Raw genomic sequence first — 16136 nt, 5'->3', positions numbered from 1 at the left:
TGAAAGAAGTCGTCACTTTTACTTTGACCAGATTCAAAACCGTGTAAGGTTTCCTCTGTGGGACTAGAAGGGTAGAGGGAAGGAAGAACAAAAAAGGAGCGAAGGCACTGGATGTAACACCACCATGGCCAGGTGAAGGAGAGCGGCAGGACTGAGCCGCCACATAGAAGTGATGGCAAGCTGGCACACCACCCTCCAGGAAAGCCAGAGCGAGATGGGGAGTGTGGGACCTTGGAGTCGTGATAGGTGACGGAGACCAGGATTCAGAGCTCATTCTGTAGGCCGCTTGTGAACTCCCCCATACTTTACACTGCTGACTGCATCCAGGTAACTGAAAAAGCAATATAACCTGTCGCCCAGTGGTGTCTTGTTACTGGTAATGAAGGCCTATCATCAGGACAGAGTCTCCCGTCAGGATGGATGTGGTTAGTTTGTGTGTCCTCGTCACTTGCTCTTCTTTGTAGCTGATCCCTCGTTTGTGTTGTTCTTCCAGATCTTCCTCCCGGCTTTGTCAAGCACTACATGCTGGAAGATCCTCCTCTGATGGTAGGTGCCGGCCGCTCTCTTTCCTCTGTGTATGGTGGTCTCTGTGTGACGCGAAGGTGACACGTGTCCTTCTCTCTACAGCATGATGACAAATGCGTCGTCCTGATCTCTAACCTGCCGGCCTCTGAGTACACCGTGGATGAAATCACCAAACTGGCCAAACCCTTTGGCGGTGTAACGGACGTCCTTATAGCCGCCACTCACAAAGAGGTAAAGTGATGGCTTTCCTGTTCATAGTGCTACCACTCCTCATCTATTCCCTATGTGTTCCCTGCTACTTATTCACCCTGTCATATGCCGCTCTCTCCGATTTAAGCCCGGTTCAGATTAGTGATGGGCATCAGTGTGATGTCCATGTGGATGATTGACCGGCGTTGTTGAGTTATTCCCATCTCCATGAATCGGTGTTTTGTCAGGGCAGTTTCTGCTTCATTTTGGCTTTTGTTTACAGCTTGTAGCTTTGGAGACCAACAGAATATGTGGTGCAGCGATGGTCGGTCTCCAAGGCAACAAGCTGTGAACAAGTATCAATATGTCAAGAATGGCTGCAAACATAGAAACGCCCATCCAGCTCAGCCAATTACACTGAGATCCAGATGACCTGCTGGCCACGCCCCTCATAAGACTCCCGTTGGGGCGGGGCTAGCTGTAGAGTGAATCATGTGATCCTCAGGAAGCGCCAAGTTGTTATGGACACGTGGCCGGGGAATAGTGTAGGCCTGTGGGTGGGATGCCTCAGTCATGCCCATGCAGACATCTATACTCCGATCCAAAAAAAGTTACTAAAAGTTGCGATTTGCGGACCCCAATAATGTGTGAAATCAAAGCTGGCAGGGTGCTGTGTAACACTGGGGAGACGAGCCTGTGAATGGCGTGCCTTCATTTCTCCCCTTTATGTCCTGACAGGCGTACCTACAGCTGCCCGGCAGGGCATCCGTGGACTCATTGATAAAGTTTTATAGCGTTTTCCCAACTTACCTCGGTGGCAATTTGCTGTCCATAAGCATTTCGACAAGGTACAAGGACCTGAAAAATGAGGTAAGCAGACCCGAATGGATGACTGGACCTTCTGGGGGTAATGTACATAGTGTAGCCAACCCCTACCATGGAAAGTGTGTGGGCAAATGCAACAGCTGCCCATATACAGGGGTTACACAGCGCTCCTGTGTCTGGCATGTCATGTAATGGTTGTGGCGCTCCCTGACTGTCTCGACCACCTCTGTGCATCCACCTAATTTTTCCAGTTCTCTACAGCATGATTTTCTTTTAGTGCCCAGACTCTATCACAGTAGTCCGTGCTTTCGGACGGAGCACCAGCAGTATGCAGGTTAGGTGCATGTACTCGGCCCACAAGAACAGCAGGGGGCACCATTACCAGTAGGTAATCTCAACATCTAGACGCGGGCGTTGTCTGTCCATGGTGTCACTGACAAACTTGGGACAGTCCTAATTCCTAGAGCAATGACTGGACACTTGTTCAGCCACCTACAGCAGTCCTGACACGAGTCAGTGGGGGATCAGGTACCCTCTATTCTGGAGACACATGTGGGTGCAAGAGTGTCTATTATAATGCAGTAACACATTTAGAGGGGATGTCCACTAATTGAATAAACTTTTTATAAATTTAATGATATTTTAAAAAGAAATAAACATACTCTCCTCTGACAACGGTGCTGTTTTGAGAGATATTGGTACTGGGTCTCGCATAATAATGGCACCTGAGAGCTCCTACATTCCTGAAACAGCGCCGATATTTTTATTTTAGTATATATATTTTTTTTTCTTTCGTGGGTCGCTATTGCATAGAAGAGTGTGCAGCGTTGGTGGCTGCCGGACCCCGGTGTCTCAGGGCTACCCTCACACACAGTTTTCCACTTCTCCCATGTGTCATCTGTGGGATTTTTTCTTCATCTGTTTTTAAAAAACTGAAAGAGGTCTAAACTGTCTGAACTTTAATTTATCCATTGACTTTTAGTGACTTACTACTTCCATTTTCGTGGGTCCTCATAGACTTTTTTTAATGGCCGAGTCTGATATGCAGAACTGATGAAAATGGGACACGCTCCAAGTCTGGCGGATAAGACACACGGATCATATGAGTGAAACGCTCCAGTTCCGTGTCATGTCCTCGAAGGGGAAATCTGAATGAGACCGGTTGTCCAAGGCTAATGTATTGATTTGGGGGTTATTCAGTTCCTTAAAGGAAATCTGTCCCCTAATCTGAGAGAGATGTGATTCCAGCGATGTGGCACTTACTGGGTTGCTTGCTGCAGTTTTCAGAAGCTCTTGGAAGCTTTCTCTGAGGTTTAGCCGGGTGTCTTCATATCCCCTGCGCTTCTTCACTGCTGCTATATATTACTCAGGAGGAAGAAAAGTCACCCGTCATTGCTAGTCTTACTTACCATGTGCTCGCTCTGACTATTGCCCTATTCCAATTCATTGCTATATTTCTTCCTTCTCACAGGACCTCATCTTTGCTGATCTCATAGAGCAGTCTTCCTACAAGGTAAATACAATGACTTTTTATTTTTTTTAATTGTAGCAATTTTTGATTTTTAAGGATTGGTTACACCTATAAATAATCTGTGACTAGAAATCAATGCCCCGGAGACAGGTCACCATCTCTGGGGGAGAACCACAACGATCCCACTCACTAAGACGAGACCTTCAACATAAAAAAAAATCCATATAAAACCAGAAAACTTACACTTACAACTTTCTGTTCCCTCTAATATTACTTTTCTTTGTACACACATGGTTTTTTTCCCCCCGTCTCTAGATCACACCCTCAATATATGAGAAGTTCGTCCATCTCACAAACCTACCTGAAAAGGATGTGGAAGATTTTGAGATTATTCGTGTGGGGCTTCGCTTTGGGAGAGTTGAGCACCACGTTATCTTCAGTAATAAGCAGAAGGTAATGAGGTAGCACTTCACATTTTACTGGACATCAGTTTTGGCAAAATGAATATTGTCCTTCAAGGTAATTTGTCGCACAAAAATACGCACTTATACAGCTATAAAAAAAGCTGTGGCTCTTAGAAAAATATATATCACGCACACACACACACGCACGCACGCACGCAGACACACAAAATCACGGTGTCAGGAAGGTGTTACACATCCAGTGCTTAGAAACCTCATCTATTGACTCCTGAAGCTTCTCTATTTTTGATCTGTTATGTGTAAAAAGAATAAAAATAAATACATTTTTTCTTCCCAATTCACAGGCAATAGTCCACTTGCATACCCCCTCAGCGGCCAAAGCCATGCATAGTTTCCTGTCTCAGTATCCGTGCAGCATTGGAGAAAACGTCTTAAAATGCTCCCTCCCTTCCCAGACAGCACTCGCTGAGGTACGAAGGGCTTTATGACCAGTCACTTTAATATTTATGTAGTAATAATTAATGCTGTATGACCAGTCACTTTAATATTTATGTAGTAATAATTAATGTCTGGGTGTAAAATGTTACACACACTTTCTTGAATTGTGAGTATTTGTGGTCTTTCTTCACAGGATGAATATAGAACTTACATTGAAGAGGACAAATCAAGGTAAATATACAGTGTGACCATTGCACTTCCTGGTGTCAATGAACCTCACAGGATTTTCCTATACCGACTATATAGTGTTTTAATCTTAAATTAAGGTGGTCTGCCTATCCGCTTCCCACAGGCTAATTGATAGACCATCAAAGGAGCACGAGGCACTGAAGCTGGTCTCTCCCTCTCCCTCTCCTCTACCCACCTCCCCCTCCCCCCCTCCCCTCCCCACCCCCCCCCCTCTCCCTCCCCTCTACCCACCCTCCCCCCCTCTCCCTCCCCTCTACCCACCCTCCCCTCTACCCACCCTTCCCTCCCCTCTACCCACCCTCCCCCTCCACCTCCCTCTCCCACCCCCCTTCCCTCCCCTCTACCCACCTCCCTCTCCCTCCCCTCTACCCACCTTCCCTCCTCCCCTCACCCACCCCTCTCTCCCTCCCTCCCCTCTACCCACCTTCCCTCTCCCTCCCCTCTACCCCTCCTCCCTCCCTCTCCCTCTCCCCCCCCCCCCCTCCCATCTACCCACCTTCCCCCTCCCCCCCTCTCCCTCCCCTCTACCCACCTTCCCTCTCCTCCCCTCTTCTCCCCCCCTCTCCCCCCCTCTTCCCCCCCCTCTCCCCCCCCTCTTCCCCCCCCTTTCCCCCCCCTCTTCCCCCCCTCTCTCTTCCTCCTCCCCCCCTCTCTCTTCCTCCTCCCACCCTCTCTCTTCCTCCTCCCCCCTCTCTCTTCCTCCTCCCCCCCTCTCTCTTCCTCCTCCCCCCCTCTCTTCCTCCTCCCCCCCTCTCTCTTCCTCCTCCCCCCCTCTCTCTTCCTCCTCCCCCCCTCTCTCTTCCTCCTCCCCCCCTCTCTCTTCCTCCTCCCCCCCTCTCTTCCTCCTCCCCCCCTCTCTCTTCCTCCTCCCCCCCTCTCTCTTCCTCCTCCCCCCCTCTCTCTTCCTCCTCCCCCCCTCTCTCTTCCTCCTCCCCCCTCTCTCTTCCTCCTCCCCCCTCTCTCTTCCTCCTCCCCCTCTCTCTTCCTCCTCCCCCCTCTCTCTTCCTCCTCCCCCCTCTCTCTTCCTCCTCCCCCCTCTCTCTTCCTCCTCCCCCCTCTCTCTTCCTCCTCCCCCCTCTCTCTTCCTCCTCCCCCCTCTCTCTTCCTCCTCCCCCCTCTCTCTTCCTCCTCCCCCCTCTCTCTTCCTCCTCCCCCCTCTCTCTTCCTCCTCCCCCCTCTCTCTTCCTCCTCCCCCCTCTCTCTTCCTCCTCCCCCCTCTCTCTTCCTCCTCCCCCCTCTCTCTTCCTCCTCCCCCCTCTCTCTTCCTCCTCCCCCCTCTCTCTTCCTCCTCCCCCCTCTCTCTTCCTCCTCCCCCCTCTCTCTTCCTCCTCCCCCCTCTCTCTTCCTCCTCCCCCCTCTCTCTTCCTCCTCCCCCCTCTCTCTTCCTCCCCCCCCCCTCTCTTCCTCCCCCCCCCTCTCTCTTCCTCCTCCCCCCTCTCTCTTCCTCCTCCCCCCTCTCTCTTCCTCCTCCCCCCTCTCTCTTCCTCCTCCCCCCTCTCTCTTCCCCCCCCCCCCCTCTCTTCCTCCCCCCCCCCCTCTCTCTTCCCCCCCCCCCCCCCCCCTCTCTTCCTCTCCCCCCCCCTCGCTCTCATATTGGCACCTGTATGGTTCCTCCCGGGTTGGAAATGCTTTAGATCCACAATTTTTCCATTGGTGTGGTTTTTGACTCAAGGACCACTTGCCAGATGCGAGTTGATTATAAATCATTAATTATGTACAAAGGCAATATTTCACAAACGGCAGATATGATGAGTTTATAGACAATCTATAGCCAGTCTAGGTCTGCCTAGACTTTTTTTTTTTTGTCCATGAGTGGGCAGTCTCCCCCCCCCCCCCCCCCCCCCCTTAAAGGAATGATTTACCAGAAGTTGAGTCTGAACTTCCCAGACTCTTCTGACCACTTTTGCTAATGAGTGGGGTTTAAAGAAATCACCGGTCTGAGGATGCCCCCTGTCGTCTTGTATAAAGAGGGCAGCCTCTAGATGATAGCTTTCTTTAAGAGCATGAGGTGGGTGATGATAAAAGGGATCTAATTTCTGTTATGCTTAACAGCCGAGACATCAACACAGAAAACCGAAGGCCGTCGAACCTAAAAAGCCCGATGTCCCAGAAAAACCGAAGGCTCATGAACCTAAAAAGCCCGATGTCCCAGAAAAACCGAAGGCTCATGAATCTAAAAAGCCCGATGTCACAGAAAAACCGAAGGCTCCTGAATCTACAAAGCCCGATGTCACAGATAAACAGAAGGCTCCTGAATCTATAAAGACCCATGTCACAGATAAACAGAAGGCTCCTGAATCTATAAAGACCCATGTCACAGATAAACAGAAGGCTCATGAATCTAAAAAGCCCGATGTCACAGAAAAACCGAAGGCTCCTGAATCTACAAAGCCCGATGTCACAGATAAACAGAAGGCTCCTGAATCTATAAAGACCCATGTCACAGATAAACAGAAGGCTCCTGAATCTACGAAGCCCGATGTCACAGATAAACAGAAGGCTCCTGAATCTACGAAGCCCGATGTCCCAGATAAACAGAAGGCTCCTGAATCTACAAAGACCGATGTCACGGATAAACAGAAGGCTCCTGAATCTACAAAGACCGATGTCACGGATAAACAGAAGGCTCCTGAATCTACAAAGACCGATGTCACGGATAAACAGAAGGCTCCTGAATCTACAAAGACCGATGTCACGGATAAACAGAAGGCTCCTGAATCTACAAAGACCGATGTCACGGATAAACAGAAGGCTCCTGAATCTACAAAGACCGATGTCACGGAAGAGAAACTTTCAGCTACTGATGATAAACCGTCTGAAAATGAATCTGCGCCCCCATCTCCAGTCAGCGACACTGAAATGGAGGTGGACTCGGCAGAACCTGAGGGGGCTTCAGAGCCTGAGGAGGCAAGAAATCCTGAGGGGTCAGCACCACCTCCTTCTGCAAACAATGAAGTGACATCGGACACAACCTCTGCTCAGCCCACTACCAGCTATATGGTGGCCACTGATGATGACGACAATGATGATGATGATGACGACAATGGTGATGATGACGACAATGGTGATGATGACGATGATGATGACGAAGAGGCAGCACAGGCACCTGAAGCTCCGGACTCGTGTCCTCTGTACGTACAGGCAGAGCCAGAGATGGCTCATCATGAGCCTCACTCGGTATCTCAGCCTCATTTGTCGGAGGAGTTCGATGTTCTCGTCTCTGTGGAGTCAGATGAAGAAGAAGCTGAAGAATTGGAGCACATTCCTCTCGGCACTGAGAAGGACATGGAAGCATCTGCTGATGAAGGTACAAGTGACAGCCCAGGTACGTCCTCCAAGGTGAAGGACGCCAACTTTATCCCTGCAGGAAAGGATGAAGAGAAGAACATTAAGGAGTCTAAGTCGAAAACTGCAGCCAATAGTAATGAAGGGTCGAAGTCAGTAGAGGGAAAGCCTGGTGAGGACAAAACATCTAAAGGCAAGGCTGGAATGGAAGGACCGGAGTCAGGCCAGTGGGCAGCAACAGCGAGTGAACCCATCTCCAGGACCACAAAATACAACGCCCAAAAGGGGGAGATCTCCATTACGGTCACAATGGAGAGCCAAAGGGCGGCGCTAAAAACTGTGGACTCCAGGAAGAGGACTTCAAGGGAAAGAGGGACATCCTCCTATGAAAGCAGCACACCGAGGTCGAATAGCAACAGGTCCAGCCCGGCCGATGGCTCCTCCAGTCATACCAAATCCGGCTCCAACTTCCCTCAGAAGAAAAGCACTGGAAAGTATGTGACTTCACAGCCAGAGAGAGACTCGAAGGCTAGAGCCAGGTCCCGAGAGAGGGATGCCCGGACAAGTAGTAGAAAGGACGACCGGACAAGAAGCAGTGTAAGTTACCAACTGGGCATGTGGTAGTCCTACCATCAGACGCAACTTATAGAGTCCCAAAACCATGCGGAGATGCAGCTGCTGCCCTGAGATCTGTAGAACAGCTGGAGATTATAGTGCTGGCCCATAAGGAGTTCACAATACTCGCTGTCTCCTTAACCCCTTGGTGACATTGCGATTTTTTTATTTTATTTTACTTTCTTCCCTTTTTGCACTTTCGTTTTTTCCTTCCCAGAGCCATAATTTTTTTATGAGGGCTTGTTTTTTTGCGGGACGAGTTGTACTTTTGAATAACACTATTCATTTTATCATGTGCACTGGAAAGCAGGAAAAAAAAAATCCAAGTGCTTTGAAATTGCAAAAAAAAGTGCAATTCTACAATTTTTTTTTTTTTTATTATTTATTATGTTTGCTATATGATAAAACTGACCTGTCAGTGCGTTTACACAGATACCAAACGTATAGTTTTTTTTTTTTTTCTTGTTTTGTTTTTTTTATTTAAGTGGTGGGAAAAAAAATCTAAAATTTGTAAAGGGAAAAATTTTTTTGCTTGTGTCGCCATATTCCAAGACCCATAACGTTTTAATAATAATTTTCGGGATCAGGCTGGGTGAGGGTTTATTTTTTTTGAGCCCCGAGCTGATGTTTTTATTGATACCATTCTGAAGAAGATCCAATGTTTTGATCGCTTGTTATTACATTTTGTTGCGGTGGTTTAAAAAAAACTTAATTCTAGCGTTTTGATCCTTTTATTTATTTTTTCCTGTTTTTAATTGAACTCTTTTTTTTTTTTTTTCCTCCCTTTTTACTATGTTTAATAGTCCCCTTAGACTTGAAGCTGCAATCGTCTGATCGCCTATGCTATACATAGCGGGTCATCAGCTCTATGTATAGAGAAAATCACTATCTCTTATGAGCGCCGGTCACGAGCCGGCATTCACAGGAAGATCGTAATGATGGGCACGGGGGTCATCAGCAGATCCCTGACTGTCATGACAACCCATTGGCGCCCCGCGATCATATGGCAGTGGCGCTGATTGGCAGTAAGAATTACGAGCTTCCGGCCGGCTGCACATGTGCATGTTTTATCCTAGAAAACCCCGGATGAAACATGTGGAAAATTGTATGTCTGAATGAGGCTTTAATTACAGAAAAGTGAATTGATGGTCGCTGAGCTGCACGTGTTCTGTTGTCTAATATCCCCTTTATCTTCCTTGCGCAGACATCTTCACGTTACGCTCGAAGCTCTAAAAGCAACAACCGAAGTCCGAGATCTAAAGATGTAAGTAAGCCGCGAAGCCTGCAGAGAGAATCTTACATGACGTATTTCAATGGATCAACAGTTAAAGTGAAGTTTTAGGATGGTTGGCAGCCTAGAAACAAAGGGGGAGTTTTTTTGGTACTCTGCATGAAATCCATTTGGTGTAGCCTTTATTGGGGGACACAGGAACCAGGGGTGTAGGCTGCTGCCATCAGGATGCCGACACGGAAGATTGCAAAAATCTGATCCTCTCCTGCAGACACCGGACTATACTAGGTAGTGAGAAAATATAATAATTATGACTTAATAGGGAGCCAGAAGTCAGACCACAATGCATCCTGACAGGCTATCTAGGTGGGAGCTGTTCCCACAATGAAGGTTACAAGAAGATGATTTTGCATTAAGTACCAAAAATCTCCTTTTCTTGGAGACCCAAAAACACCATGGGATGTCCAAAAGTAGTATTCTTTGGTGAGTAATGTATTATGTACAGTAAAGGCACTCGCCCATCAGACGGGCTGTGCTTGGGGTCAGCCTACGATCTGACAAGGCTCACACCAGCAGGTGTCAAAAATAAAAGGAACCCTGATGAAGACTGAGCATGTATGGATGGCTCACCAAGCAATGGATTGGAAATACCCGGCTGTGGAGTTATCCCCGGAATGAAGTGGGAGCAGGCCAATCTGTATTTGCAGAAGGAAAGACCAGAAGCAATGGGATGTAACTGAATGGGAGGAGACACAGATTAGATATTAGAAAAAACTTTTTGACAGTGAGGGTGATCAATGAGTGGAACAGGCGGCCACGAGAGGTGGTGAGTTCTCCTTCAATGGACGTCTTCAAACAGAGACTGAACAGACATCTGTCTGAGATGGTTTAGTGAATCCTGCATTGAGCAGAGGGTTGGACCAGATGACCCAGGAGGTCCCCTCCAACTCTACCATTCTATGATTCTATGTATACTAAGGGGAAGGGGAGAAGACACCAGACACAAGTCCACAAGTGCTAGGTAAGGATACGAAAGAAAAGGTGGCACGAGATCTGGACAGGACCATGACGAAGAAGCTACATTTGCAGATGTTGCTAGAGATGCTTGTAGGACATCTGTCGCCAAAATAGTCTCATGAGGCAGAGGAAGGAAGAGAGGAAGTGACAAAGATGGCCTAAAGGCCTCAACACATCTTCATTGTCTGGAAGACTCAAATGGGAATCTGTAGGGTATTAGACAAAAAAAACACCAAAGCCAATGTACGGGAAGAGGGATCGGATCTGCAACGAGGAACCAAGGTCCTGGAACAACACTGTAGAATGTTGTGATTGCTCCTGGATGACAATATCGAAGTCCAGTGTGCCCCTGACATTGACCAACCTGGGATTGGATCAGGATGAAGGTGCCACTCTCCTGTACATGGCCTATCTGCCCTGAAATAGTTGACAGAGCAGTTGTCTATTCCTAGAATGTTAACTAAGGAAGAGAACATCTGGATCTACTGTGTATGGTTGATGCCCGTTTGCCCCAATTATGCCGCAGACTGAATCGTCCGGTATTCCACCATGCCTATTGAGAAGTGACGACTGGTCATCCCTAAGATCTAATGCTTGCTCACCCGGAAGACATCTGTTGATTCCAACGGCCTGCGACTGTGCCGAGTTTTTTGAGGGGGGAGGTGGGTGTTTTTGTGTTGTGTTTTTTTTTTTCTTTTCTTTGTTGCATGTCCACTCCAAAAATCGTCAAAAAAGTCTTGACTCTTCCTACTCACTTCTATTATAAGACATTCATTCCTTTTGAGCTTTTTTTCTGTATGTTCTGATGGAATCCAGTCTAAACCAGGAGACCACTACACAGAAGCAGCTCTTCATAAAGCCATTTCCTCTACAAAACCTCTTATTGATAACCTCAAGTTGCAACCAAATCGTATCCTTCTCACACCCTGATAATCGTGCAACAATGGCACAAATTCACACACAGCCTAAAGGAGACCATAGGGCTGACGAACCCACCGATATCAATTATAATGGTTGCTGAAACTTTTTTTTTTTTGTATATTTGTGGCATCTGGGTTACATATGTCATTATTGGTGCTTCAGATTGCAATTTTATAGGAAAACCATAATTCTGTCTATTTTTTTCATTTTATTTATTTTTTCTTTATGCCTTTCACCGTTCAAGTTTATTTTATATTTTGATAGATTGGACTTTTACAGATGCAGCGTAGTGGAATCTGCTTAAAGGAAATCTGTCAGAACAATCCCACCCCTCCCCCCAAACTGTTCATATGGTCTTACTGCTCTCTGAAAGATAATGTCATCCACACCTTTTACTGATATAATCTGACTGAAAATTTCCTATTTTATTTAGCGCACAAAGGAGACGTTAAGTGCTCTGGGCATAATCTGAGCACTTCCCCAGCCTCTGCCACCCTGGCTAGGTGCATCTGCCGCTTGTGGAGTGGGTTTAAAAGGGGTATTCCCATCGCTAAGATCTTATACCAATATGTAGTAGGTGTAATAATATTAATATTGGCAAATATCTCCAATTAGAAATGTGGTATAGTTCTGCTGACTCGCTATGTTGCTTACCCCATGTGCAGGGCATTGCAGTAGGTTAGGTCTGCATGGTTACGACTACTATCAACTAAATACCTCTCTGAGTGGTCATAACCATGGATACCTAAGCTAATGCAATGCTGTGCACATGAGGTAAGCAGCATAGCGAATCAGGAGAACTATACTACATTTCTAGGAGGTATTATCCCAATATGTAGTAGATGTAATATTAGCAAAGATTTTTGACATGGGAATACCCCTTTAACTCCTGAGCCCTTTCCATAGTTGCGGACCCTAGTGCTTAAACCCCATAGTTGCAGAAATCCAGCAGGTTTGGATAATTATTTTTTTTTGCCTAGTGTCACAAAGACATTTGCAATCATTACTTGACCTTGTGATCAGTGTCTCATAGCCAAAGTCGTGACCTGTAACCACAGCCTAAATAATCTGTGATAGTAAATGTCTGACGTGATATATTCCTGTTACCTCTTGCAGGAGCAAGAGGAAAGGTTCCCATTTAACTTGGATGAGTTTGTTACTGTGGATGAGATTATAGAGGAGCACATCGACCCGAAGAAGAAGAAAGCAGAAGAGGAGGTGAAGCCTGATACTCCCAGAAAAGGAAAGAGGAAAGAAACGGACTCCGTCACCTCAGACACAAAGAAGTCCCGGGTGGTGAGCGGGGAGTCACACGAGCTGTCATTTGTCACCTTAGACGAAGTGGGTGATGACGAGGAAAGCGCCTGCACCCAGGGGAACGTAGCCGATAAGACAGTCCAGTCCCTGGTGACGATAGATGAGGAGGACGGGCCTACTGCCAGTGCCAAAGACGAGCAGATGCTGATGACCTTGGATGAGATAAGTGACGATGAAGAGGCCCAGGACCCCTCCACAGTGCAACTCTCCTCTACGACGCCCAAGACCCTAACTAAGGGTAAGCTACTCACCCTCGATGAGGTCGACGAAGAGGCCGAGGAGCAGACTGTACCTTCCAAGCCGGCCAAGCTAGAGGAGCCCAAATTACTGGAAGACATGAAGGATGCTGCTGTTAAAGAACCAGAAGAGAAGCAGCAGGCTGAAGGCCAGAAGGACACCCCTGCCAGCAGAGACCACTTGGAGCAGCCGCTGTTGACTCTGGATGAGGCGAAAGCGGAGGACGATGACGAGATGTCATTTGCCGATATTGAGCATCAGTTCCTGACAGTGGATGAGATCGGGGAAGAGGAGGAAGAGTCTGAGATAAAAGCGGAGGAGAAGAAGCCCAAAACAGATGACAAAAGTAAATCATCAAAGACCAAAGAGTCTGACAAGAGCAAAGCCTCCGAGCCCAGTACGTATTCAAGTCTTATGTAAATGTAGTAGGAAACGTCAGCCTTTCCCTCCAGTAGTCATGGCTGCAGTCTGATACTAATTCAGTGATTTGTTTTCCTAATAGCACCTCCCGCAAGGAGGGGGCGACCACGAAAAAGACCACTCCCTGAGAGTACCGAAGGCAACAAAGACTCCCTACAAGGAACTGCACCAAGCAGCACCCCAGCTAAAGCAAAGCCTACTAATAACAGCGGGCAAGAAGCCACGGAGGGCGTACAAGATGGCCGCGCAACCGCCACAGATAAATCAGGTAAGGCACCTGTATCCCCCCTGCATCAAGACTTTTACCTGATTTAACAGGAGAGCTGTGCTCTTCTCACTAATGGGATGTTGCAGGACTGATGTGAGACGCTGCTTTGCTGGCTTGTCAGCGGCGACGTTCTCGGTCACACTTTGCTCTCGCTCATTCACCTGTCTGTCTTTTCAGCTGACGGAAAACTGGGCTTTGAAGCTCTGGCCAAGAAAAGTAAACTGGAACCTCCACCGGCGGGAAAGACTAAATTGGCGCCGTACAACTCCAGCACCGCAGTGGGTGAGTCCTCTATGGAGATCTGATGACCAGTATATCCTTGCCTGCTTCATCAAAGTCAATCAGGAAAAGATGTGTACATCATTTAGTAACTTAGCTGCTTGTATTTGGGTTAAAGCTGATTTGATCGCTTTCTGATCATCCGTCATTTCTTTTGTTTTGCAGGGCTGGAATTTCTAGTACCTAAAACGGGATATTTCTGTGAATTGTGTTCCCTTTTTTACATGGACGATTCCTCAAAGCTGAAGCACTGCAGAAGTCTGCGACATTACCAGCAAGTAGAGGTAACGCCACTGATATTCTGCGCTCATTTCACAGGTGGCCCACTAGATGGCACTGCTGTTTATTACTGACCACCTGTTGGAAAAAAGCGCCCCAAAACGCGTGACTTTGAGTTAAATCAAGATCTCATGTAAATAATAACATAATCTGGGTATGTGCCAACACCTGAAGTATGTGTCTGCTGTTGTTTTACTCCGATTCTTCGGGAACTGTTTATTAAGTGAACTGCTGTCAGATAAGAGTTTGTTTAGGCATTAATATACATGGTCTCCTCTTGGGAACGGATGTGTGAGATGCGCAGGGGTCCTGTCTAGATTAATTGGCAAAACCAAAGTGACTGCTTTACAATTGGAGGTGTCACTGCTGTGTGCGTGCAGCCAGTTGTGGAACTGCGCACCCTTTACATGCGACGGAGGGCATGTACATAGATCTCACCAATGTATAGGATGTCCTACAGCCCTGACATGCGATTTTAACTTCTTTTTATTCCTTTTTCCTCAAGAAACACTTGGACAAGTTACAGGCGTCTCCGAAGGAGAAATCTGCCAGCACGTGATACCGAGACCGCCAGATGCTATGATTTGTGTCGTCTACGTTCTGGGTCCATCGTGTACATTTTCTTAGGCAGATGTTTATGTTGTATTATAAAGATTTTTTTTTTTCTTATATATAAAGAGCGTAGCGGAGGATCGCCTCTTACATCAGTTCATTATTTTGTTCTCGTGACATATTTGTGTTGACGTTTACGTTATAAGACTCAGCAGATGAGCGTTGCTGGTTGATGTTGCGTTGCTAGATACCTTATGACGGTGCACACTCCCGGCTAAGCGTCCACCCACGCAGCGTCATCAGCGACGTTCACCTCCTGATGCGAACGTGAACGGTTTGATCAACATCCCCCCCCCCCCTTCCCCTTGAGGTTCCCTGACATGTCCCCATTAATGTGAATTTTGTGTCAGGACAGACCCAGTTCCCCACTTTCTTGGATGGCTTTTCCATCGATCACACATCCCCCCTCCCCCCCAAATGTCCACACCATTAGTATTGTAACACGGTTCAGTTTTTAATCAATACCCTTTTATATGAAGTATGATTTTGAGTTAGTAGAGTAGTTACGCTGCTTTCATAGGAATATTTGTTTTTGCTTGTCTTTTCATCCAGAATCTAATTTTAATTTTTTTTGCGAATATGTGCAACACAAGCTGTAACAAAGGGCGTTTCTAATAAACATGAGTTACGTTGTTTTGTGTGACGTGTGAGCCATTTCTGATGTGGAGGACGGCACATTAGACCTCGGCTCTCAGCTGACTGACTCCAGGCTTCAAACACTCCTGGACTTGATGTCTCAGGGGGTCCTGAGATTAGAAAGAAGCCGCAGTGTGTACCAACCTTGTCTGATGTTGCATTGCGGACTCTATTTATTTGGCCCGGAGGGAAAAAAATAGGCGCTGCCTTTTATTTCTAGTCTCAGGCATTTATTGCATATTCTGCACCGCCTCTTTAGTTAACCCCTTCTCGCTGTGGTATATTTTTTTTCGTCTCAATAGCCTTTTGAGGGCTTGATTTTTACGGGATGAGTTGTAGTTGTGAATAGGGATAGGCAGACAGGTGGAAGTTCGAGTTCTGGTACACAACCCGAACTTTTATTTCAAAGTTCATTTCAGGTACAAGAACCCAAACCCCATTGGTGAAAAGGGCGCAATTTTGCTAATGTATGTTGTGTGTTAGTGGTGAATGAGGTAGACGTAAAAAAAAAAAATCTGACATTTTGTAAGAATTTTTTTTTTTTTTTCTTCCTGAAACTTTTTCAGATTTTAGTTGATGGAGCTGTGTGAGGGCTTTTCTTTCCTTTTTTTTTTTTTTTTTTGCATAGTTGAAGTTTTCAAGAGGGTCTTCTAGTATAGCGGATCGGAAAAAATCGATTGATTTTATTTATTTTCTTTTTCATGTATTCTCCACACTAAATTAAATGAAAGAGATCTGCAAAACGATTTGGCTCGATTCGCAATGTTAAAAAAAAAGTTTTAGCACCTTATAGGGAACGATCTCCGGCTTGCGCTCGGTGCTCTGACCGTGCAGCGCACAATAGAGTATTCTGTCGTCCTTGTGTGCGTCTATGCTTTCTTAGCTTTTGGATTAGCTTAA

At 46.8% G+C, this 16136-nt stretch overlaps 1 protein-coding gene across 1 annotated transcript in view; it reads left to right on the top strand.

Annotated features, from left to right (window-relative positions):
* The window catches only part of ZNF638 (zinc finger protein 638), a 45340-nt gene extending 30107 nt beyond the window's left edge, over nt 1–15233 (top strand). The window contains exons 10-24 of the mRNA XM_073649605.1: nt 494–546; nt 628–756; nt 1453–1584; nt 3011–3052; nt 3326–3463; nt 3777–3902; nt 4064–4101; nt 6172–6195; nt 6237–8001; nt 9224–9283; nt 12305–13139; nt 13245–13430; nt 13608–13712; nt 13875–13993; nt 14494–15233. Coding sequence (XP_073505706.1) covers nt 494–546; nt 628–756; nt 1453–1584; nt 3011–3052; nt 3326–3463; nt 3777–3902; nt 4064–4101; nt 6172–6195; nt 6237–8001; nt 9224–9283; nt 12305–13139; nt 13245–13430; nt 13608–13712; nt 13875–13993; nt 14494–14547 — 3806 coding nt within the window. The 3' untranslated portion in view covers nt 14548–15233. The remainder of the gene's footprint in view (nt 1–493; nt 547–627; nt 757–1452; nt 1585–3010; nt 3053–3325; nt 3464–3776; nt 3903–4063; nt 4102–6171; nt 6196–6236; nt 8002–9223; nt 9284–12304; nt 13140–13244; nt 13431–13607; nt 13713–13874; nt 13994–14493) is intronic.
* The last annotated feature ends 903 nt before the right edge of the window (nt 15234–16136 follow it).

The sequence above is a fragment of the Phyllobates terribilis genome, unplaced genomic scaffold, assembly GCF_046119375.1.
Source record: "Phyllobates terribilis strain yellow unplaced genomic scaffold, ASM4611937v1 Scaffold_1__5_contigs__length_1240528914, whole genome shotgun sequence".
Lineage (NCBI taxonomy): Eukaryota > Metazoa > Chordata > Amphibia > Anura > Dendrobatidae > Phyllobates > Phyllobates terribilis.
Note: the sequence above shows the minus strand (reverse complement) of the source record. Positions and strands in the feature narration are given on the sequence as shown.